Source organism: Melitaea cinxia, chromosome 21 (genome assembly GCF_905220565.1).
Source record: "Melitaea cinxia chromosome 21, ilMelCinx1.1, whole genome shotgun sequence".
NCBI classification, from domain to species: domain Eukaryota; kingdom Metazoa; phylum Arthropoda; class Insecta; order Lepidoptera; family Nymphalidae; genus Melitaea; species Melitaea cinxia.
The window spans coordinates 13,650,664-13,676,847 of NC_059414.1; the positions used below are offsets into that span (position 1 = coordinate 13,650,664).

General features: G+C 33.1%; 1 protein-coding gene across 1 annotated transcript; it reads left to right on the forward strand.

Moving 5' to 3' along the window:
* The first annotated feature begins 62 nt into the window (after positions 1-62).
* Positions 63-25,449, forward strand: LOC123663856 (lysine-rich arabinogalactan protein 17). The gene is made up of 3 exons (XM_045598501.1): positions 63-127; positions 22,504-22,674; positions 24,054-25,449. The coding sequence occupies exons 2-3, from the start codon at positions 22,515-22,517 to the stop codon at positions 24,314-24,316; spliced, it is 423 nt and encodes a 140-aa protein (XP_045454457.1). The 5' UTR covers positions 63-127; positions 22,504-22,514; the 3' UTR covers positions 24,317-25,449.
* Positions 25,450-26,184: the final 735 nt, after the last annotated feature.

Sequence of the window (26,184 nt, forward strand, 5' to 3'; positions counted from 1 at the left end):
TTTACATAGTAGAATACTAACTAATGTAGCTAGCAACACAAAAAATGTCAAAATTATTTTTATATCTGTTTCGCATATATCCAACATTTGAACATCATTCTATTAAAAAGGAGGAAACTGATTGGAGGTGAGTTATATTTTTATTACTTGAAATAAACTGTATTCGAAATTTAGAACCTTTGCTTGAGAGATAATTTAAAAAAAAAGTTCAATATATGTATGATTGAAATAATTTTTTGTAAAATATCAATACTATTAGAGTTTTGTTTCTAAATTTCAACCAGGGCCTAGTTCGGTGAGCCGTTATTTTTCAAGATTGTAGGGTCAACGTTCTCGGGTTGTCTGGGATGGGCAGATATTACATATTTGCGCATAAACTGCGGAATTGCGAATATTTCCTCGTCATTAATATTAAAGCCGTTAGATCTGTCTATCGGCCGTCAATGCGACCGTTGTCCGCTTACGAAAGTACAGTTAGTCATATCATAATTACAGACTCCGTTCTTTGTTATGCTCTTTCTACATATCGACTGCATCATACAAAATTTTTAATCATTATGATGAATTTAGGGCTATTATGTACAATATAGGTAGATCATAACCGAATTTAGTTACTTATTCCACGAACATGTGACAATATTTTTTTTAAACTGGTTATGGTCCCAACAGTCCCAATTATATATCCTATATATATAAAAAAATGTTTAAAAATAGATTTTAAAGAAAAAAAGATAATAATAATAAGTAATAACAAAAATAAAATTAATAATAACACTTTTGTTTTTCATTGAAAGCATTTTAATGTTTGCCTTATCTTAATTACTAATATAAAATAACATATTTTAACGTTTGGAATACTCTACCATAGATGTAATACAGAAAAAATTCAAGTTATAATTGTCTAAAAAAGCTTCTGTTATATAATTTTTTTTTTTTTAATCTTTATTTGTATAATGTAAGAGGCTTTGGTCGCTTAGCGACTATGTCAGCCCCATTGATCATAACAAAATCACTATACTCTTAAACTAACCAATCTTAAAAACATCCAATACACCTTAATCGCCAGTGCCGACGTAGGATCAGAAAGGATAGCACTACAAATTCCCACACATCTAAAGTCAATACCAATTTCCTTTTCTTCTGTTATATAATTAAAAGTTATAGTAATGTACAGTAACTAAAAAATAATATAATAATATAAGAAGAAGAATGGAAAATTACAAATACTTATTTTGACATAAATTTATAGGTTAGTTAACCTGCGTACTTTGTCTTTGTATTCTTTGAAGTGTTTTTTATCAAATTCCAAAATATTACAGAAAATCATAATAAAAAGTATTAATTACTATCACAATGTTATCTTACAGAAATAATAATTAGATCTGATTGAATTTGTACATTTTGATCATTTATTTACATACTAGCAACTTACCTCTGTTCGTCCATATTTTTGCACACGATAAGTAATCACCTACATATCATATACTAAAACCTTGTCTGAAACACGCTGCATCTTATGGTATAAGTACTATTCCAATTGGTTCAGTAGTTTTCGCATATAACCGAACAAAAAAAAATGGCTCTCCATTTATTAGTATAGATTCTTTATATAACAAGGTATATGTATTTAGATTTTTTTTTAAATATTTTTATCTCAGAACAGAATACTTAAATATAAAATTATATAAATATTAAAATTAGATAAATTATAAAAACATTTTATAGACAAAGAATTTTTTTTATGGGTACCATAAAACAATTGTCTATGTATGTTTTAAATTAAGATAGTAAAACTACTAATTTAAGTGTTATACTTTTAATTTAATTTTTTTTTTAAATTAAATGCACTAATTCACTTATAAATTTCTGTAATCTATGTTTATGATATTGTTATGTATATCTTTTGTTTCTTGTCTTTGTTCAATAATAGCTTCTATATTTAAATTCATGGAATTTTGAATTTATTATCTATTTTCTTATAATTAGTCTATTTTAGTTATGTAATAAAATGTACATCAGTTCAGTTGGAATAGATATTTCACAGTCATATTGGTGTTTGATTGGTAAGGCTTTAGATTAAGAAACGTCGAATTATCTAAGCTCAAAATTTCGTTACAAAAAAAAAAATAACCCTAACCTATCTAACTTCAATATGACGGTTCTTAATCTAAAGCTTAGCCATGAAAAGAAATAAAACTCTTATTTCTGTTCTAAAGATGAATTTGTTGACAATATCATACCAAAGTCTGCTGTTCTTTTTACTAAGTAGTATATTTTTAACCGACTTCCAAAAAAGGAGGAGGTTCTCAATTCGACTGTATTTTTTATTTTATTTTTTATGTATGTTACATCAGAACTTTTGACTGGGTGGAGCGATTTCGACAAATTTTCTTTTAATCGAAAGGTGATGTGTGCCAATTGGTCCCATTTAAATTTATTTGAGATCTAACAACTACTTTTCGAGCTATATCTAATAATGCGATTTTACTTGACGCTTTTTTCGTCGACCTACGTTGTATTATACTGCATAACTTTCTACTGGATGTACCAATTTTGATCATTCTTTTTTTGTTGGAAAGGAGATATCCCTAGTTTGGTATCATGATAAGGAAACCAGGATCTGATGATGCGATCCTAGAGAAATTGATAGAAATTCTTAAAAATCCGCAATAACTTTTTACTGGGTGTACCGATTTTGATAATTCTTTTTTTTTGTTGGAAAGAAGATATCCTTAGTTTAGTACCATGATAAGGAAACGAGGATCTGATAATGGGATCCCAGAGAAATCGAGGGAACTTTTTGAAATTCCGCAATAACTTTTTACTGGGTGTACCTATTTTAATAATTTTTAATTTAATCGAAAGCTGATGTTTGTCATGTGGTCACATATAAATTTCATTGATCTAACGCGCAGTTAATTGAGTATATTTTCGTTGATCTACGTTGTATTACTCGTCGATGTAATTGAAGTCTGTTTTTTTTCGTTTGCAAGCCTAGGGAAGGGAAAGAGGCCTATGCCCAGTAGTGGGATATTACAGGCTGAAGCGTTATTCTGACTCCACTTGTTAGCTGGTGTTATAGTAAAAATATTGTCTTAACTATTCTTGAACTACCCGACCTGTGGCTTAGTCACTCTTTTTGGCATATAATTGACGTTTAGATTGTGACATTTTGGAAAATTCTAAGGAACATGTTTCGAATTTTTATGTACCCTCTCTTCAGCGCTTGTTATAAGAAAAATTATCAGTGAAACCCTGATCACTGATGGAGCCTTCGTTTATAAAGAAAAACGAAAAACATAGAATGTAAAAAAATAACATTTTTTTTTCCCATACAATCTTAGTCATGGTTTCAAATGAGAATATCTTTGTCACAGTAAGAAACAATTAGGAATTCTAATTTAATGATGAAGATTTACTTTCTTTTTGAATTTTATAAATTCTGAAAACATTTGAATTATTTTAATAAATCATTTAAAAAAGTACATATTTTAGTTGCATTAGTTGGTGTTTAATTATAAATATTATTTATGGGTGTTTTTTTTTTTAATATAAATTCTTGATCCAACTTGCCAATTATTAAGCTATTCAATAACACTCATTGGTCTTGATAAAAAGTTTTTAAACAAAAATTAATGTTAATAAATCATACTTTATCTTAATTACTTTCTATTATTATATTATTAAAATTGTGACTAATATGTTTTTAGAATACTATGTCGATAAAAAAATAATTTTCGATAATGATTTTGATTCGAGGAATTTTTTGTTGATTTTTGTTTTCTTTTTTATTATATGACGATTCAGCCTGTAACATTTCATTGTTAGGCATAGACCTCTTTCTTTATGTAAGAGAAGGGAGCTTAATCCATTTATAATATAAAAATGAGTCGCTGAATGTGTTGCTAAGCGCAAAACTCGAGAACGGTTGGACCGATTTCGCTAATTCTTTTTTTAAAATATTCCTTGAAGTACGCGGATGGTTCTTACGGAGAGAAAAATTCTAAAAAAAAAAAAATTTAAAATTTCCTGAAAAAGTCTAAAAACAACACTTTTCTATACTCCCATACAAAAGATTTGTGAAAATACTTAAAAGTCAATTTGAACTTTAATACCATACGATAAAGTTTGTGTTAGGCGATACGAAGTTCGCCGGGTCAGCTAGTTTATAATATTAGTCTCTAAATATGTACAATAAAACGATAGCGGTATATCGTTTCGCTTGTATTATACAGTTAAGAGGAAAGGGTACCGAAGAGACTTTTCAAAAATAGGTATTTGAATAAAATGTTTCTGTCGCGCTGCATGCCGCTACCGCGCCCCGCGCCATCTCCGCCCCGTTTTTTCTATGTGTGACTGTCGTGTTGTTAGTGTGCGTGCGCCGGCTATTCAGCTATTAATTGTTGACGATATTTTAGTATTCGCATCTTTCGTTTGTGATTGACTACGAGTACATATAGCGCATAGTGCTAATTTTTCTGAATTTGGCTTGTTTTATTGAATTTGTTCTGCATCGTATTGCTGTGACTCGGCTTACTATTATTGAATTTCGTAAACTACTTATTATTTATGTTTTATTATTTTGAATTGGATACTCTTTGTGACTTGATACATGTCTATATTTTTGTGGGTAATTATCGAAATACTTAGGTACTTTATTTATGAATTAGGTATGTAATTACATGGTTGAGGTGTGTGTAAGAATGGGTAATGAAATACATACATAATTATAGTGTATACATGTAGTACATAGTATAAGTGTAAGTATAGTATATATATGTAATGTAGTACATACACAGTATAAAATGTTTGCCTTAGTACCTATATAATTTGTAATGTCTCATGTTTGTCGCAGTTATTAATACATGGGTATAGGTTATATATATTAATTAACATATAATTGCGGCGATATAACAATGGTTAAAAAAAATATTATAAATAAAAAAAAAAACAAGAAAAGCCGCCTGCGTGAAGAACAACTATTAGAAAGTCAATTGAAAAAGCTGGAACAAGATAAAAATTCAATAATTACACAAAGATAGCTAAATAAATTACACCAATTTCAAACATTATGTACTGTACACTTACAAAAATCACGAAGGCGACTTTTTCAATTATTATTTTATTTATGTTTTTTTAGTTAGGCAAATTACGTAATCGATTGAATTTTTTTAAAGAGTGGTTGATTAACATGACATAACATAACAATACACTTTATTGAACACCAACAGAAAATAATAATACGTATCAGATTGATTTTTAACCGACTTCCAAAAAAGGAGGAGGTTCTTAATTCGACTGTATTTTTTTTTTTGTGTGACCGAGTTCGACTTGTACGCAAAGGAAAAAAAGCCGACTTCAATTACACCGACATGTAATACAACAAAGGTAGACGAAAATATAGTCAAGTAAATACGCGTTATTAAAGATTACTCAAAAATTTGTTATCAGTTCTCGGTGAAATTTAAATATGACTACACGATAAACATCAGCTTTCGATTAAATTAAAAATCATCAAAATCGGTACACCTAGTAAAAAGTTATGCGGTATAATACAACGTAGGTCGACGAAAATAGTCAAGTAAAAACGTATTATTTATATTACTCGAAAAGTTGTTGTTAGATCTCAAATAAACTCAAGTGAGACCAAATGACACACACCACCTTTCGATTAAAAAAAAATTTGTAGAAATCGGTCCACTCAGTCAAAAGTTCTGAAGTAACATACATAAAAAATACAGTTAAATTGAGAGCTTCCTCCTTTTTTGGAAGTGGGTTAAAAATAGAAACCGATTTTACACGTCTATAGAATTCCTAAGTCGACAAGCTTGAACAGTGAAAGATTTAGTATAAACGAAAGAGGAGTGAGAGGGAAATTCAAGAAGTAAGCTTTCCTCAGAACGAAAACTGCGTTCATTGGAATCACTAAGAAACTTAAATCGTCGTTTTAGATAAGCAGGTACAACAGGATTAAAAAGAATAGAGTAAAGTAAGTTGAGAATATACGTATTCCCGAAGTAGGGAATTGGGTGCCACTCAGGGCGTAACTACTGCCGTATCAGCCGTATCAATGATACGGGGCCCCCTATTTACAGGGTGGTACCCCTAAGGTGTGTAAGCAAAAATTAGTAAAATGCTATCCACAATGTCACTTAATCTTGTGCTTCCTGGAAAAAAGAATAAAAAAACTGTCATACACACCTATAGAGTTTTAACTTCAGAAATGACTGAAGTCTGAAAAGCAGTCCCCTTTTATCCGAGTCAAGCGTGCGCCCAATTGTTGATAACATTCTGTATCGTTTATTTCGGGATTCAGTTAATCATTATGAACAATGAATTAATCTTTTTTATATAAGAATGGGGCCACAAGCAGACGAAGCCATCTGATTTATAACGGCTACCGTCGCCCATGGCCTTTAGAGAAAAGATGTAGACACTAGACGCTTTAAAACCCCCAAATTTTAGCAAGGTCATTCCACACTTTGAATGTACGCGGAAACATTGCGCACGAAGCTCGCACATTGGTTGCAAACCACTGGTGGATACAATTAGCACCACTAGACTTCTTGACATCGAAATAATGCAGAACACGACAAACGACACTGCTCATAGTGCACATTACGCATCGCGTGTTCGCACCGTGGAATGCTCGGTGGGGCTTTTCCCTCATCGTCAAGAGTTGAATTCGACGCAAAAAGAGTGCAAAGAATTTCGCTTACTTTTTCACATAATATGCCAGAGAACCTTCAGGTTCGCGCAATGATGGAAGTGTAGACTAAAAAAAGTTACCTTCGACAGCTTTTGTAAGAAACAAAAGGCATGGGTTCCATTTGGAAAGCCCAATAGTCTCTCGCCAATTCTGCTGTGTTTGAACTTTGCCCTAGCGATTTACTACCTGTAAGACCTGGAGGCAGCGTTGAATCTCTTCTTCAGGTTATGCGCCTGTGAATCCCCCATATAGATGCGGAAGATTCATAGGAATTCACTAATAGTATTGGCCTCACAGGCTGAAGCGAACGATCCCCCACATCTATTGCTGCAGGTCAAGGCTAATAACTCTCCAGCTTGGAACTACAAGCTCTTTAAATTAGCTTAAAATTCGAAATTCAAAACATTCATTCCATTAAAGAACTCATGGAATTATTACTGATAAAATTCAATAGCCTTGCATCCAATTTTCCGGAGGTATTAACTTGATGTTTTTCAAAACTAAAACTGATAAAAAATTACCTAAGGATTTCGATGGAACAGGAACAGCTACAGCAGACTACACTCACTATTGTCTATTCTAGGAGGAAGTTATAACTTATAATCAATAAACATTTATTTTAATTCAATGCAAGCATTTTTTGTGAGAAATCTTTACCCATCATTTGCCTGCCCCCCCACTAATTTTGATACAGGGTCCCAAGGTTCCCGGGGTTCCAAGGAATGCTACGCTAGTGGGGCCACTTGAGTTTTTTACGCAATTCAGAAATATGATTCTATTTGCGAAGTCCAAATACGAATCGCATAGGTACATAGATTCGACCAAATTTAATAATCTGCTCCTCAGTAATGTCAAGAAAACAACTAAGCAATTTTTTACCGATGAAAAAAAACAGAGGAGGTTCTAAAGTCGCTACGTACCTATATTTATTTATGTTTGACCATGCATAGCTTTTTACAAAGTATTCCGAAATTGATAAAAAAATATATTGGAAAGAGTAAACCCCGAAGTTGTTTTTCGCCTAGGAGGCGAGGAAGAAGCGCGGCTCGCAGCTTGCTTGGCATAGGCATGGGAAAGAGCAGTCCTAATTTTTTAAACTTTCTTATTGTATTTTTTATTAGTATTACGGTAATAATAATCATAATATACTTTTTTGAAATCCTTGTATTGAGCCCTTTTGATACCAAAAACAAACAACACAGTTATTTACCATAATTATCATTGTTATTTGTTAGCGAAACCCTTCGTTAGCCCAGGTTTGCACAGTGTTACAATAAAAACCGCATATACAAATACGGTTTTATTGTAGTTCTGAAAAGAGAAATTATTTAATTTTGTTAATACGAATTTTAGAAAATATCGACTAAAAATAACATCACTAGTGTATCGATATAATTGTCGACTATGAGGCATCACTTCGCTGGCGTATATACGTATTGCTTTGACCCTTCCCTCCCCCAGACCTATCCCCCAAAAAGCAAGAAAGGGACAACTGCAGCTCAGACCGTTTTAGGTATATAATTTTTGACCAAAACAGTGTTTCGTAGTCGACTGTTTTCTCCTCAAAACATGGCAATTTTTAAAAAATTTTTTTTTTAGAAAATAAAAGAAGACTTCGGCTATGCCCCTATGTTTTCATTTTTTTGAAAATATGCATATATTTTTTTTAATGAGTGTCTGAAAATGTACAAAAAATTATGCAATATTTCGAGTTTTTGAAGTCTCCTAATTCCTATGATAATAAGAATATGAAAAAAATCAAAACATAGGGGCATGGTCATGGCAGCAAAGAGTTCTATGTCACAAAAATATTTGATCTAGTGTCATTATCCAGGGAGAAAACAGTCGACTACGTTTGTATGGAGAAAGACCCGGTACCCTTTCCTCTTAATAACTTAACAGAAAATCGATATATTTAAAAGAAATAGTAATAAAATTTAAAAAATTATGTGGTGTCATGAGACAGCAGGTAGGAACGAACTTCCTTCTGATAGTACCTATAGAAGCAACACAATTTGAAAAAAAAATGTTGAATTTTATATATTTTCTAGTTCTTGATTTTTCGTTTTTATTTTTGTTGATTGGTTTTTAATTATGTACATAAAAGTATTTAGGAGATTTAGTATTTTAGAAAATAACAAATACCGTAAAATAAAATAAATCAAACAAAATAATAATATTAATAATAATTCAAACTATTAAGTGAACTAAAAAAAAATGTGTCTTTATTTATTTTTATCGACAGTATAAAATTACATAAATAATTTTAAAAGTTTACTAGTAATATTTTAGTTTTACAAACGTCATACTATACAGTCGTGTGACTGATATTACGTCACTTCCGTTATATATTTTTCTTACGGTTTTAGTATCAGATTTTTTCAGTTCGGTCGCCCAACCAAATGTCAAGCTTGCTTGTAAGGAACTTCGTTCCAAAAAAAGCTTAGCAAATGGACCATACATTGATAAGCTTTCTTGCCTTAGCTTTTTTTAGTAATTTGTTTTTCTATGCCCATAAAATACATGCGTTATACTTATAATACATATGTATGCAAAGTCGCGGATAATTTAATTTATTATATTATGTACTAGACAGTTACGGAACACCCCGATTTCTACCAACACCCCGATTACACCACGTTAACTGCACCGCATTTCCTCACTCGCGGTCTGCAGTAATGCGATATCACAAATCCGTGATTACGCCTATACTGTATTAGGTTCCCGAGGACCCTTCGTAATCTGTACTACAGGCGAAGCTTGGTGCTAGCTCTTGTATATAACTCCGTTGTAATCTTTCATAATAAACTAATACTATAGATGCGAAAGTTTCTGAGTCCAGGGATCGATGTTTGTTATTTTTTCAAGCAAAAACTATGAAAATAATTAAATAAAATAAAGTTAAATTTAACTGAGGTAATATGTAATAGGTATAGGAGAAAATATTCTGCTCAAAATCTAGAGCAGCCTGACTGGGGAAGTACCTCGACTTTACAGAACGTCACAGCTAAATAATACTACCTTAAAGCGGTGTTGTGTTCCTGTCCTAAGTTCGGTGACCAGTGGGCCTAGCATGCGCGCCACGACAAAATTTTGTCTACCCCTTTTCTCGTATTATCTCTCTATGTCTACAGTAGCTAACATGCGTGCACGTGATACTCTTCTCGTTACGTCAATAGAAGAGATAATCATAAAATTTTAGTGATCTGTGATATTTATCTCTACGGAAGCTAACATGACATCGTAATTTTGTCGAATTTTGTCGTTTTAGGAGGAGAAACTTCTCGTTTTCAATATTATCGACGAGAAAGACGATAAATAAAAAATAAATAAAACCGGGTGCCTATTTTTTGTATACAATGGCGTTTCCCTATTATAATTATATAATTTCGGTATACGAAGAGCGGGAAATGCGAAAAGTCGAGTGAAGTGTGCCATATAATGACACAAAAAACGTATTTGCGCCCTGTTTCTTCTTATTCTAAATAATAATAATAATAATACTTTATTTCAGACCAAAGTATAAGTCCATATTGGGTTAGTACAACAAGACAAGACAACATTCAGAATAAAAAACAAAACAAAATTATATTAAAAAAATCAATAAGTAAAAATAAAATTAAATAGAATAAAAGTAAAATCAATAATCAAAAAAAAAAAATTCAAAAATTCAAAAAATTTTAAAAATTCAAAAAAAAAAAAACAATGCGTGATAGAATTACAATTATCTAATGTGCGACAAGATATAAAGCACAACACGAGCATATTGTTTTACATATATAATTAAATTCATTTACTTACGCCGTTTTATTATCCATATTAGATTTTTTAAATTAGATATACACTTTTTATCTTAGCCAAAAGGCCGAGAACATTGTTAAATAAAACATGTGTCACTCGTTTGAAATTATACAAACGTTGGCTCATCTCGGTTTGGCACGATTGGTCAATAACCTTGTAAATTCAACTTTACGACATAAGAAATAAGAATGATATTCAGTTGTGATTATGGTTGATAATGTTTCTCTACTCGACAAGGCGAAGTCTTCGGAAGAGAATTTTGTCTCTCGTAGTGCGCATGTTAGGGTAATCGAGAAAATACTCGATGTAGACATTATCTCTCTCTCTCGTCAAGAGATATCTCGTTGTATGCATGCTAGGCCGGCAGAGCTCCTGGAGGGACTGGGGATAGGGTCGGCAATGCGCTTGCGATGCTTATGACGCTGCAATCGTCTAGTCTACGGTAATCGCTTACCATCAGGTGAGCCGTGCGCTTGTGTACCGATCCAGTTGTATAATAGGGTTCGTAGATAGTTGAAGATCGAGAGTAAAACATTGGCTACATTTTATTCCGATGTTCATACGAGATCGGAAATTACGTGAATGAGATTAGAAGGCTCGGCTTGCGTATTTTAAATACGAAAATTTTGAAAATTTTAATGGACGTTTGTTACACAGCTACGTCAAAATGGTTGAACAGATATGGGTGTAATTTGGCACATATAAAGGTCTGGAATAGCACTTAGAGGTACTTATTATCCTGGATATGTCGGGTTCTCGTGGAATAGATTTAGTTTTGCATTGATATTTTTTTTTGCAGTATAGTGGTCTGAAAATGGCCAAAAGTACTTTTTATTTACAAAATTTTTACGATTCCTACACATCGAAGATTCTTTAAACACTTCACTACTTGGGTTTACTTGGCCGATTTTTATATTTCCTTTCGTGCTAGTACAATTTTAATTATGGCTTGGAAAATCAGTAATTCCATTCCGTTCTGGTCTAGTTCCTACCAGATTAGGTATCGATAACAGAACTGATGCAGTTGATAAGTCTATTTTTCGAAAATAAAAAAGTTTTTTTGTTGACTACCCCACTCTACTGGCATTGATTGTATCCTGCTTTGCGAACTTTTTGTCGTTAAGTTATATAAAAAATTTCAACTTACTACCCAGTTTTCTTAAAATTCCGTAAGCTTCTACTAATGTTGTAAAGTTTAAAAAAAGGAATGAAATTACCACCGACCGTTCTAATGTCGTGACAAAGGAAAAAACTTAACAATTAACTATATTTTAAATAGAATCATAGATATGCGAATCAGTATGTCTAGACAGGAATAGATAATCGTCTAGACTCTTTAATATAAACATCAATGATTCCTGTTTCTCCATACGGTATGACCGGCCTCTGTATAATGACAAGCCGTAAACGTTGCTTATTATTTAAACAACGCGCTGTCCTTATAAGAAAAGTTTCCGCTACAGTCTAGACTAATCGAGTGTTGTGTATACATGTATAATACTAGCTGATACCTGCGATGTCACACGCAGTAGCTTGGATCTAAATTATTACTAGCTGACCCAGCAAACGTTGTTTTTCCATATATATTATTAAACCCCTTAATTCCCCCACCCCTTTGTAACTTAGGGATATGAAAAATAGATATTGGCTGATTATCAGACCTACTCGATATGCACACAAAATTTAATAAAAATCGGTCCAGCCGTTTCAGAGGAGTATGGCAACTAACATTGTTAGACGAGAATTTTATATATAAGATGATTTTATACTATAAAGCAAACAAGAGTCCGATCTGCGATCAGCCTTGCAAGCACGTTGCCTACTGATCCCGCCTCTCCGCAGGAGGTCCGGCTACTTTACCACAATACTTGAGAACAATGTTATTTAGTTGTGATCTTCTGTAAGATCGAGGTGGGTACTTTCTCATTCGGGCTGCTTTCGAGTAGGATATCCCCTACGGTGCCCGATCTCATTGTTCTGTTTAAATTAATAATAAGTATATATACACTTTTTATGTGTTGTGTATACCACTTGGAGTAGTGTTATTTAGCTATGATCTTTCGTAAGGTTAAGGTTATGCTGCTCTAAATTTTGAGCAAGCTATTTCCTTCTGTGACCTTATCCTTTGTGTTTCTATTCGACGACATTTCCGAGATCCTTGGGTTTGTGGTGAAGTACACGCGAATTCAGGGGTGCGTGGTGGCGTACGTAACCAGCGTAAAGGGCGTACGTCAATTAGGTGGGAGATTGTCCCGGGACGACAGTGCGGGCATTGGATGTGTCCCTGCCGTCCGATAGTAAGGTTAGGTAGGGCCTCAATAAAATATATAATAATAAAAATCGCCTGTCTCCAAACGAATCTAACATTTTAAACTTAAGAAATACGTAGATGTTCCATTACTAGTAAGCAAAGTCCACGGATATATATTACCAACCGGTTGTGAGTAACGGAAATAATATTTTCACATGTTGTGAAATCGGTTATCTACCAAAATATCCGTCGAAATTTAGTTTCACACGTTATTTTCTTAAACGCGCATTGTTTGTATAATAAAAAGAAACATTTATTTGAACATTACAAAGGTACATTTAATTTTATTTGTTTACAGACAACAATGCAATTTTGGTAAATATGATATACCTACCGATTTTTTATTATTATTTTACAGATGTAACTTAAATACATCGAAAATTCACACAGATCGTAACGGATTTGACAATTGTAGTTTAATCTTCTAAGGATTAGAGTATGGAACATTACTTTTTTGAAGTAAAACTTCTTAACGCACGTTTGACTTGAGGAGCTGGTGGATATGTGACGAGAGTGTTGCGAAAAGTGTAATCGGGCGAGGCGAACGAAAGTTCGTTTTCTAAGTTTTACTTCAGTCGTGTGGTCTAAAGCACACTCCTTTTATTTTTTTAATAAGGCTTTGCTAACTGAACTTAAATAGAGGTAAAAAACAGACATTTTACCAAATTAATTAATATTTTAAATTTTCATTATAATTGTGCAAAATTGTTTTTTGAGAAGTAACAAAATTAAAGCGTTTTTAAATTATAGTACATAATGTTTATTACATTCAAAAGAGCACAGCTTTTAAAAAAACTATAGCATTTCCCAACTTTCACTAAATTTGATTATACCCATGTACAACTCAATTTTGTACTATTTTCAGCGTGTCGTAGGTAATACTCGTACGATATATTGATTTATTTTATAGAAAGATTGCCGATACTTTTAATTTTGTTGATTATCATCGGCTATCTGATTTTATCGTTGTTTACATACACATCACTATCGCTAACGATAAGTAGTAGTGCATTCGGGACAATGGGGTGTGTATAACAGTCGATAATTCAGGCCACTTTTTTAATACTGCCAAAAAATGTCGAATATGAGTTTACTTGACAGTGTTTTGTCGTTGCCAGAATTCATTTATTTGATTTATGGCTTTACATGGTGCCAAAAATTATTTTATTTTGCATACGTCACGAAGAATGAAAAGTACTTTGTCAGATGAATCTAAAAAAGATTTCCGGGTTTAACGATCATTCCTGAATTACTGGTTTTGGGAATTAGAACACCTGACTGAATTATTTACTTCAATTGGTTAATTTGAACACGGCGTTCTAATTTCCTACGATTTAATTGGTGAGGCTAAGCAAGGTGATAGCCATGACCTCGCGAGGTGGCGAATGCTAGCGCGATCCCATCTTGCCCCACCCAGGCGGACGACTGCTCACACGTGGTGGTTTTTTAGTCAGTAGGAGTCTGACATAACCCTCTGGCGCCCCCGTGCCGGAGGGTATCCATGATGGATTTTATCCACGTAATGACTGTGTGGCTACGGTACTAAAGAATATAGCCACACCCTCTCTTCCCGTGGGTGTCGTAAGAGGCGACTAAGGGATAACACAGTTCCGCTACCACCTTGGAACTTAAAAAGCCGACCGGTGGCGGGATAACCATCCAACTGCTGGCTTTGAAATACACAGGCCGAAGACGGGCAGCAGCGTCTTTAGTGCGACAAAGCCAGTACTGCGGTCACCAACCCGTCTGCCCAGCGTGGTGACTATGGGCAAAACACATGAGTTCACGTTATTTTTAGCGTAAACTTGTGGAGGCCTATGTCCAGCAGTGGACTGTATAGGTTGTAATGAATGAATCATCATTTTATTAACGTGACTATAGTGTGATTGTTTGACAAACAAAATCTTCAAATTATTCGTCAATTCCCAAGGATAATATTACCTGTGCGTGACAAACAAAATCGTCAAATTTATAATATAAATATCAATAAATTAGTATCATAAGTCAATGCACTGTGTCTGCAATGTTTAACCAACTTGTAACATAGGAGTGTTCAGTATTGCAACAAGTGAACGCCCGTCGCGGTCAATGCGGCAAATTTACAATTGAATTTCTATTGTTCTCGTATTTCGCGACACGGTATCAACGTGAAAACTTTCTCTTTTATTACCATTTTTTTATTTTATTGTATATTTTTTATCCGTGTTAACTGAACTTTTTGGTTAATTAGTTAGCTAGGGTCAGTAGGTTAGATATTATTTGTACTAGATAGGAGTAGTAATTGCCTCTGATTTTTTTGTCTGTAATCGACCATTACGATTGATCTTAATCTATCTTTGATTAAACTTGAACAGAATTGAATTAACTTGTGGACGATCCACTGTTCGACAAAAGCCTTTTTTGCATGTAGACAAGCTTTGTAGCTTATATTATATACTTCTGTGGGTTGGTGGATATTTTTCCCTACGATGATTTTAACTATCAGATGTTTTGACAATAAACGAGACCCAAGATTTACGTACCTACTATACACGGTGGATATGAAACAATATATATCCAGAGCAAGAATTCGTAATCTATAAATCGCGAAAGTTGTTATTTATTATTTGAAGTAATACGCTTTTGCTGGTGAAGATATTTTTTTTTTATTCTTAATTCAAAGTCTAATAATTTAGCGCCAATAACATTACAGAAGTTCTAGACAAATTGTTCTTAATTTAAAAGCGATTTTTTTTTTGGCGATAACATTTAAAATAGTTGGAGATTCGCTTACAATAAGTTTATGTTCTAAATTAATAAAAGTAAGTCTATCTACTCTGTGTATTGTCTGATCTTACAATGTATTTACGATGGATATACATGATAGATGATCGACGCATGAGTCAGAGCAATTACGACACAAGGGCACGTGATAGGTAATCATTGATATTCAGGCTAATTCACTTTCGATCCTATGTCTATATGCGTACTGTAATTACTCCTCGATTATAAATAATCTCGATTAGGGTCGGGTGTTGATTAAGTTAACTGACGTAAGTTGGTATAAAGGTATCCAACAGATAAAAGTTTCTGATTTATTTTTCATTTGCGCTATCATAATCTCATAGACTTTTATTTAACTGAGGTAGGGCACAGCAGGAATTTCCTGCTCAAAATATGGAGCAGCCCGACTGGGGTAGTACCTCGACCTTACAGAAGATCACAGCAAAATAATACTGTTTTCTAGCAGTATTGTGTTCCTGTTGGTGAGTAAGGTGACCAGAGCTCCTGGGGGGATTGGGCATTGGGTCGGCAACGCGCTTGCGATGCTTCTGGTGTTGCAGGTGTCTATAAGCTACGGTAATCGCTTACCATCAGGTGAGCCGTACGCTTGTTTGCCGACCTAGTGACATAAAAAAAAACTTCATAAAGATATAATGGACAAATGCAGACCAAATTTTTATAGATCTCAAAGCCTCTCCTCGGTATATACTTTTCCATAGCAATGTTCTAATCTAGTAGATGTTATCTAAAATAGGGGTATTAAGTTGCTTAGTTTAGCAAAATATGAGATTTGTTTGATTTTAACTATGGATCGATTCCTAAGTCCTATGGGTATCGGTAAAATTGGTGCTTAGAAATTATTAAATACACCATCAGTTGGTTGGATGAGGGTTGCGGCAAACTGGGTATTTGACACGAATTTGTGAAGACCTATACCCTACAGTATACTGTGTGGCTACGGTACTAAAGAATATAGCCACCCCTTCTCTTCCCGTGGGTGTCGTAAGAGGCGACTAAGGGATAACAGAGTTCCGCTACCACCTTGGAACTTAAAAAGCCGACCGGTGGCGGGATAGCCACCCAACTGCTGGCTTTGAAATACACAGGCCGAAGACGGGCAGCAGCGTCTTCGGTGCGACAAAGCCAGTACTGCGGTCACCAACCCGCCTGCCTAGCGTGGTGACTATGGGCAAAACACATGAGTTCACGTTATTTTTGGCGTAAGCTTGTGGAGGCCTATGTCCAGCAGTGGACTGTATAGGCTGTAATGATGACCCTACAGTGGATTGTGCAGATAGGCTGAAGCTGTGATAATTGTTCAGTTAGAACTTTGAGTATGTTTATGGTGTTTTGGTGATACATCTTCTAGAAGTACAAGATAAATTATAAAATGGTAAAGTCATTGATAAAGATTATCGTGTTGACTAAATTATGGTTTCTAGGAAATTCAATTGTATTGCAATTACTCATAAGGAAATGACTTATCCCGTTGTCAGTGGAGTGAGTCAAAGATTTTTGTTTTCATAACTCAAATTACGATCGTACTGACGTGAAATATGCTTTCTTCGAAACTCATAAATATAATTCTCATTTGTTCCATTAAATTGTCTTAAGCTAAATCATTTCGTTTCTTGATACAATTCAAGTATTGTTGCAAACTTAATTAAGTTCGGTTTGAAATGTAGTTTTCAATATTTAAAGTGTTACGCAACTCAAATATAAACTGTCTTGCCATTTCTTAGCAGAATCTACATTGTTTTCTAATGTTTACGCGAATTTTACTCATTTAATAAAACACTTTTTTCGGATTTTATCGCGGTTTATTGTTAACTTTTGATTCCCGACGTTTCGGATACTTTACAGCAACCATGGTCACGGGAGTCCGTTTTATTAAAAGAATCTACATTATTAATCGATGGAATCTATTCTATTTATAATTAGTAAAATTCTATAAACTAAGGAATTTTTTAATTTAATTCGTTATTGTTTTAGCTTCAAAAACAGAACGTGGTTCTCAATTCGAGACTATTTTATGTTTTCATTTTATTATCTGTTGATATAAACTTACCCGTTTTTTTTTTGTTTAGTATTGATTACAAATTTATTTTATTTATTTCAATATTCCATTAAAAGATACGATATCAAAACAATATTGAATATGTGTTATTGATATCCTGTGAGTGTTTCCGTCGACAAAACTATAGAAGTGCAACATCTGCCGACACCTTATGTCTTCCAACTGCCGTTTTTTGTGCGTAATTTATTTTTTACGTTACATTTCTAATTGTGTTAACTTGCCACTGGCTGATAAAGTTATCTGGTGCGTAAAGATATCCAATAGATATTTTTTTTTATTTAAATTGTAAAATATAAAGAATATTAAAAGCGTTCCAGTCAAAATTTAATAAATTTTTTCAAAGTAGTTCTTTGCTATTAGTTTTTAATGGCACACTTCTTTATTTTTATGGATACTTCACTCTTCTAAGTAACCCTCCACTCATCGGTCGTAAAATCCTACTCATACATCTCTCTATAATGAAATAATTTATTAAGTGTGATTATTTATAGTAATACATGATTCATATCAATGTTATAGCATAACGTAAATAGTATTTTAAATTTGGAACCAGATTTTACTTTAAAAACAATCGGCGATCCGTTGCAAAATATACATTTAGACAATCGGTCCCTCATCTCTGAAAGGTAAGAACATTATTTTAACAAATTATTTTTTCGTCTACGTGTGTATGTCGTATTACTTGTCAATGTAATTGAAGTCAGTTTATTTTCGTTTGCGAGCAAACACAAGACTTATAAAAATATAAAGTCGTATATGAACGGAAAAAAACGAAGTTCGCCGGGTCAGTTAATATGTAACAAATGATAACCGTAAGATTGCAATGAAATTATATACATCGCTTTATACATAAAGCGATATCGTCAAAGGAAATGCGTGTTTATATCAAATAATGAGCGTGTATTAATTGGGACGATGAATGAACTATTGTTATGATAATTGTAGTGACGTGTGTCCGTTGGCATTCGTCACTTTCGCCTTAACTGGCCGTTTTTCTTTTATATGTTAATTAAATAGTTGATTGATGGATATTATCAAGACGTTAATAATGAAGAGAAGGGAATTTTACTGTTATATTGTTAAATTTGCTGTGTGGTTACGGAAATAAAGAATATAGCCAGCCCCTCTCTTCCCGTGGTTGTCGTAAGAGGCGACTAAGGGATAGCACAGTTACAAAACCACATTGGAACTTAAAAAACCGATCAATGGCGGGAAAACCATCCAACTGCTGGCTTTGTATTACACAGGCCGAAGACGGGCAGCAGCGTCTTCGGTGCGACAAAGCCAGCCCAGAGGTCACCACCCTGCCTGCCCAGCGTGGTGACTATGGGCAAAACATGAGTTCGCGCCATTTTTGGCGCGAACTTGTGGAGGCTTATGTCCAGCAGTGGACTGCGATAGGCTGAAGTGATGATGATGATGACCGTTTAGGAGAAACAGCTAGCGTGAGTTATATTGAGCTTAAGTTAATTTAGCTTTGTGCCATTGATGAGATGACGACGGGTTAGCAAATTTGTCAAAATTTAAGAGTAAGTAAGGGTGTGTAGTAGAAGGGTAGTCGAACTGTGTTCTCCCTTAGTCGTCTCTTACGACAGCCACGGGAAAAGAGGGGATGGCTATATTCTTTACTGCCGTAGCCACACAGCTTCTTCTAAACGGTACTTTGTTATTTTTAGTTCGATTTAATTTTAATTCCAAAATCCATAATTTATTCATTTATGTTAAAATTATACTCTTGTAAAAGCAAATATTTGCTTAATGCAAGTCTACATTATCACTACATAGTATAAAACAAAGTCGCTTTCTCTGTCCCTGCACATGTATGTACGCTTAAATCTTTAAAACTACGCAACGGATTTTGATGCGGTTCTTTTTAATAGATAGATTGATTCAAGAGGAAGGTTTATATGTATAATAACATCCATTAAATAGTGGAGAAATACTGTTATTTTTGAGTTTTCTAATGTTATGTCGTAAATAATTATTTTTTTTTTCGCTTAAATTGCAAACGCAGGCTGAACCCTACGAGATTTATCAAAATAATGTATTAAGTATTGTACACATTGAAAAGGTCTACAGAAAACTCCGCGATGGTATATACCTATCTCTTATGGATATCCCACAATAAAAATTTTTTGTCATTTACTTTTTACGACAAATAATGGCTAATTTTCGAAGCGATTTTAACCAATACAGCATTAATCCTTATCCAATTAAATACCTTAAATATATTTTTTATTTAATATAGATCTATATGGCCCTTTACAGCATATGATTTAAATGAATATTTTCGAAGATATTACAGATTTAAAAATCGCGGTACGTAGCGTTTGCGGCGGTTCCGGCCGGCTTTTACTCTAAGTTAACGCGTGCGGGCCACGGGCAGTAATGAATAAATCAAAACTACTGGATCGATTTTAATCATTTTTCAGTGAACGACATAGGCTATAATTATATTTTATACCCGTGCGAAGCCGGAGCGGGTCGCTAGTACAATATATAGTGTTTTACATAAATACAGTCGTTGAAAATAATGCTATAAAAGTGCACATAAGGTTTTGCGGTTTGCACCTGCCGATGGCCGAACCGATGACTAAGCAGGTGCGTCCCTTCGGTAGTAATTAAAAAAGGATCAATATGTCCGTCTGTCACGAATATCGTTTACGAATAGGTATGGGGAATATGATGGACGGATTTTTGTATGGGTTTTACGTGTACTGTGTATGTTACGTTGTAATTACCGTCGCGACGATAATCCACTTGTAGGGATTGTTGATTGTACAATTTTAATATGGGAGTTTGAAAATTGTTTTTCGTAGAATAATGCAAGAGCATGTGTATCTACATATTAATTTATACTGGTTTAAAAAATAATTGATATTTACCCTAGTAGAGGTTTTTGTTTTGAAAAAAAAATATTAAAAATTTCATATGGAGAAGAGAGTTACGTTTCGTGTATCACTGTAGGAGCTTAAGAAGTCTTACTTCAGTCGTGAGCTCTAAAGCACATTAGTTTTTTTTTCTTTATTTACATACATTTTTATTTCATAAAATGTACTTCTTTGCAATCTTATAATTAATAACAAAACATTTATACCGTACAATAACGGTCCAATGAATTATGCAGTCATTGTTGAACTTAAACAATATTGTTATATTAAAGGAAACGATAATTGTATTAACTCAAATACGGATACAATTATTGTTCTACGGATTGTTTTTAGCCGACTTCAAAAAAGCAGGAGGTTCTAAATTCGATTGTATTTTTTATGTAACCTCGAAACTTTCGATGTAGTCGGTTTTTTTTCGTTAGCGAGCAAACACAATTATTATTAAAATAAAGTTTTCTACTAGAATTTGAATGTTCTAATTATATAAATATTTAAATAGCTATAAATACTTTATAGGTACACTAACTATAAATAATACATTAAGAATTTGATTACTAATGTATTATTTGAACTGTGTTTTAGTCTTATAATTTATTTTTTATTATTTTGGATTGTTTTTTATTGTCTTGTATGAATAATAACAAATTTACCACTGCGGTCAGGAAACAATGATTTTTAAAAGTATTAGTGATTCATGCGGTTGTTAAACTATCGTATTTTTAGCTGTTAACCGCAGCCTTCGTGAACTCAAGTTACTATTGACTTTTGAATATGACAATTGACATGACTTTATATATAATATAGATGTTGTATGTGTTATAAATTATAATATTTAATTATTTATGTAAAAGACAAATTAGTGTTTATATACTCGTAAATATGTATCTACCATATAAAAAAAAAGAAATAGGAACTACATTCCTATGTAGTTCCTATTTCTTACAAACTACTTCTAAAATTAATAGTCTACTATTAAATTTACTGAGTCAGAATTAAAAAAAAAACTGGATAAGTAAGTTCCATAAAGATTTATGTAATTATTAAATATTTCGTTCTACCCTTAGCAGGACAAATTATTATTTAAAAAAAACGGACCAACGTTTCGTAAGATAACCAAAAATGGCTTAATTAGCTACTACGCGTAAAACCATTTTTAAATACGCGTAGGTTGTAATTGTTAAAGTCGGCCTTTCGCTGAATTATAATAGATCGTTTATGGTAAAGATGTAATAAAATTAGAGGACATGACATTTATTTGTCTTTTTGGCGCTAATCTTAGGGAGGGTAATTCAGATTGGCGCCAAGGCAAAATTGTCGTAGTACAGTGTGGCGCCTTGATTCTCAAATGTTCTAATATGGGAAATAAATACATATTGAGGTAAAAACGAAACTTATTTTTGTTTGCTGTATATTGAAGTACATAATTTTCATCGTTCATGGAGGATTTAATTTGTATAAGGAATTTTGAACAAAAGTTAGGGTTAACTGTTAATTATAATTATTATATAGTTTTAATAACAGCTATATTCAAATGTTCTGATACACACACAGATAGTTATCAACTGTACATGTAAATAAAATATGATTACTTTTATATTTTGTAGCTATTCGGGCATTATTACTTTTTTCCTCAGGCTAAACACACACACACACACACACACACACATATATATATATATATATATATATATATATATATATATACAGTATGTGTGCAAATTAAAAACATTGTTGTTTTAATAAACTTGAATTAATATAATTGTAATTAATGTTTTTATAATACTACGTATACATAGCAGATTCGCAAAAACTGTCAACTAAATTGTAACAATTTTTGTTGCATCATTGCAAAAAGGAGTATTGTTATTTTTGTACTGAAAAATCTCTGTTAGTGTGAAAACGTATGTTCGTATAAGAAAAAGAGTTAATAAAAATTCTTTATCTTTTCCAGATAATATAAAAATGACTTCCACATCATTCAACGTTGGCCTCGGTGACGGTTCCCGTCTGTCCAGCAGGGTGCTTCGCCCCCCAGGCGGTGGACACACAGATATATTCGGTGGGGAGCCCGAGCCAACCCGGGGGCGCCGCCCTGGACCCGCCCAGGCACCGAGTCAAATAGGTGAGATTTTATGAAAGTTTTTATCTATACTATTAGGTCACCAAAAAAGCGTACGATCCACCTGATAGTAAGCGATTACCGCAGCTTATAGACGTCTCCAACACCAGAAGCATCGCAAGCGCGTTGCCGACCCTATTAGAGCTCTGGCTAGCTTACTGACCACAGAAACACAATACTACTTGGGAGCAGTATTATTAAGCTGTGATCTTCTGTAAGGTTGAGGTACCTCTCATCTATAAGCCTCTATAAGTATCTATATATAATAACTATTGTTTATAGTATTAGTGGGATAAGGCAGTACCATTCACTGGCCCACAAAAAAGTACTCTGTACCTTTGATCAGATCCATCTAGGGTTATGTATTGCAATGCGTTGAATCCGAATTTGGGTTTTCTTTTGATCCCTACATTTCCCTAGTTTCGAGTCACTTCCAAAACCGCCAATAAAAATAGCAAAAAAAAATCCATTAATGCAAGTGAATTTGTTATTCAACTAGTACAAATATGTTTCTTATCCATGTACGGAACCCAAATCAGAAGTTGTTTTAGGTCCAACTCTCTAAATTTAGAATAAAACTGCATAAGACCTCCTAAATGTCGCAAAAAAAAACGTAAAATAAAATATAAACAAAAAGTTCTCGAATTAGGTCAAGTACGTATATTATCCCTTACGTATTTCAATGCGCTGAATCTGAATCTAAGTGATTTAGCAGGAAAACCTTCCAAATTCGAAGTAAATTGTCAAAAACCGCTTATAATCGCTAAAAAATCGTGAATTATTGCAATTATGCTAACGAAAAGTTTCTTAAACTACAGATTGACAAATCTTTTAAGTACATAATTAAAATGATTATTTTAATAATTGTCTTATATACTATAAACGGGAAAATTTAGGAGCATAACCAAACATAAATCCTTCGACAAATAAATTGATGAATGTTGGTAATAACAAACAAACTGGCACGGGTTGCAGTTAAAATAATGTAAATAGTTTGAAATCCAGAATAACATAAAAATTACTTTTTGTCCTTAAATGTTTATAATCGGTATTTACGCGGTAAAATCCAAACACCACAGCTAAAGATAAAAAATACTTGTTTTGACGCCATGTATAGTTGGTTTGTAAATAAGTAAAAGGACCTTGATACAGTCATTGACTTAAATTATTCATAACAAGAGAGGTATTTTAAATTTATTTAAGTAATAGTAATATTTTTGCATCTTAAATTTAATTTTACATAAAAAAGATATCAATTGTATTAAATGAAACCTAAAGCTAATGGATTAGTAAAAAAAATCTAGAATTTTAGCACATCTAATCGAAATAATATTAATACCGGTAATAATCGGCTTACTAAATTAAGTCTTTCACATTTCTAGGTCAAGGCGACGAGCCGGCGAAGCCAACAAACGGTGCAGTGACTCCTAACCAAAATGGTCAAGCCATTGAACCCCAAGAGGCCCCTGCCCCCGAACCGGTGCAAGCTCCGGCACCGGCTCCATCGCCCCAAACACCTCCTGAGTCTGTGAAATCAGCCCCCGAGTCTGTAAGCCCCAAAGCAGTGACGCCCACGGACCCCAAATGTGAACCCCCTAAACGCGTCCGTGTTCCCCCCGGTGGATTTTCTTCTGGATTATGGTAAATTTTTTCTATTGTTAAGTGTCCTTGGGACCAGTATTTTATTTTAGGTTGACTGATTGCACATAAATATGTATACAGCATAGAAAATAACATTGTACGTTTTTTTATATGATTTTGTCTAATTGTAAGAAAATTTTGTTTGACTCATAACTCAAGAATGGAGAATTATGGAATGAAATTACTACAATTTAATAAAATTACATATTTAATTTTGGTATTTAAAAATGAGGTTTTATGTAAATTTATTTAAATGTAATCAAATGCGTTTATGATGATGAGATGTGCAACTCTGATCCAAGACATTTGGCATAACATCTTTGTACAAAAATTGTCAAACCTTGCAAAAGTAATTTGTATTTGTGAAATTTCGGTTTTCCTTTAGAATAAACAATCAAAATATTATTTAGTATTTTTCTTTAGAAATCATGTTTCTTTGTCTGTATACACATAAATGTCAACGAATGTTGTGAAACTGGTCCCCGTTCAGCTAGTGTGGTTCGCTTGAGTCAATGATGGTACTTGTTTCAACCCCTCGCAAAGGTATTTTATTTACTCAATGTATTTCTCCAGTATATCTGATTATTTACGCATTTTTTTAAAGAAGAATTTTATTTTATTTTAAACGGTAGTCTCAGCTTTGTGTCAAAGGCTCTTCGTTAGCCAAATATTTGTAGACTTCTATCACAAAATGGTAGGTTATGTAAGTTCATGTAAGGCTATTGGAGATTTGATCTTGTTTGGCAAAATTTTGGCAAATATGACATTGACATGTTCCTAATGCCAGTTTTGGCGTGGTACAGAAAGTTTATAGGATGTTATCTGTATAAAGTGCTATTAAATACTCTTTGGACAGAGTGGCCTTATAATGTTAGATCTAGAAGCGATTAAATCGAATGTTGGCAAAAGGAATATGTCCGCATTGAGCTTGAAAATTAAGTTAAGCATTTTAATACTGTGTCGAACTCAGACTGACGTGTGCCTACACTTGTACTTAAAATGATTAGTGGCAATTTCGCCCTTGTGTTTTTTTAATTAATAAACGTAAGTTTTTTACGCCTTCGCCGGCATATGCGATTATGTATGATAATAATGATAATTGTATTTTTATATGAATTAAAATGCAATAAAATTTTATTATTTTTGTTTTATTACGAACCTCTCTAAAAGACAAAAGGATATGGTGGTGGTATTGGTACATTACGAACCCCTCTCCAAAATACTAAAAAGAAATTGTAACTTTTTAATTGCGATAAGAACTTCTTTTTGATAAAATATTTTGTAAACTTAGAAAAATAGATTTAATGTTTATAATCTATCGAAACTAATCACATTTTTTTATAACTGACAAACATAGATATAGTAAAAAAAGTAGATAATGCGCGGTCTTTGTTGTTAGTGAAGCCACAAAACTCGGCTCCTTCAAGTAAATACACGCGCTCACGCACACATATGCATCAAACTACGCTCATTTTCGTTAGTATGTCACGAGGCTTCATACAGTAACTTTGCTTATAAAATGCCGTCTTGTGTGATTAAATGGTGCAAAAACAATACCAAAGTAAACAAAAAATCTGAAGGAATATCGTTTCACACGTAAGTACATATAAAACTTTAAATTTATTGTTATTCCAAAATAATATTGAGGTTATTCGGAACTTATAATTTCAATGTCACGAAATGACGTACCACGGGAGTGTTGCCAGTAGTTCTTTTTTTCAATACCCCAAAATGTGGGTAAGTAAATTGTACGCAATCAGAAAAATAATTAAGTAAAAAGTAGACATAGTTATTGTTTTTTTTTCTCGTGTTATTTTATGTTACACAAATTGAAAATAAAAAAATCAAAATATATTTATGAATTATTAACTC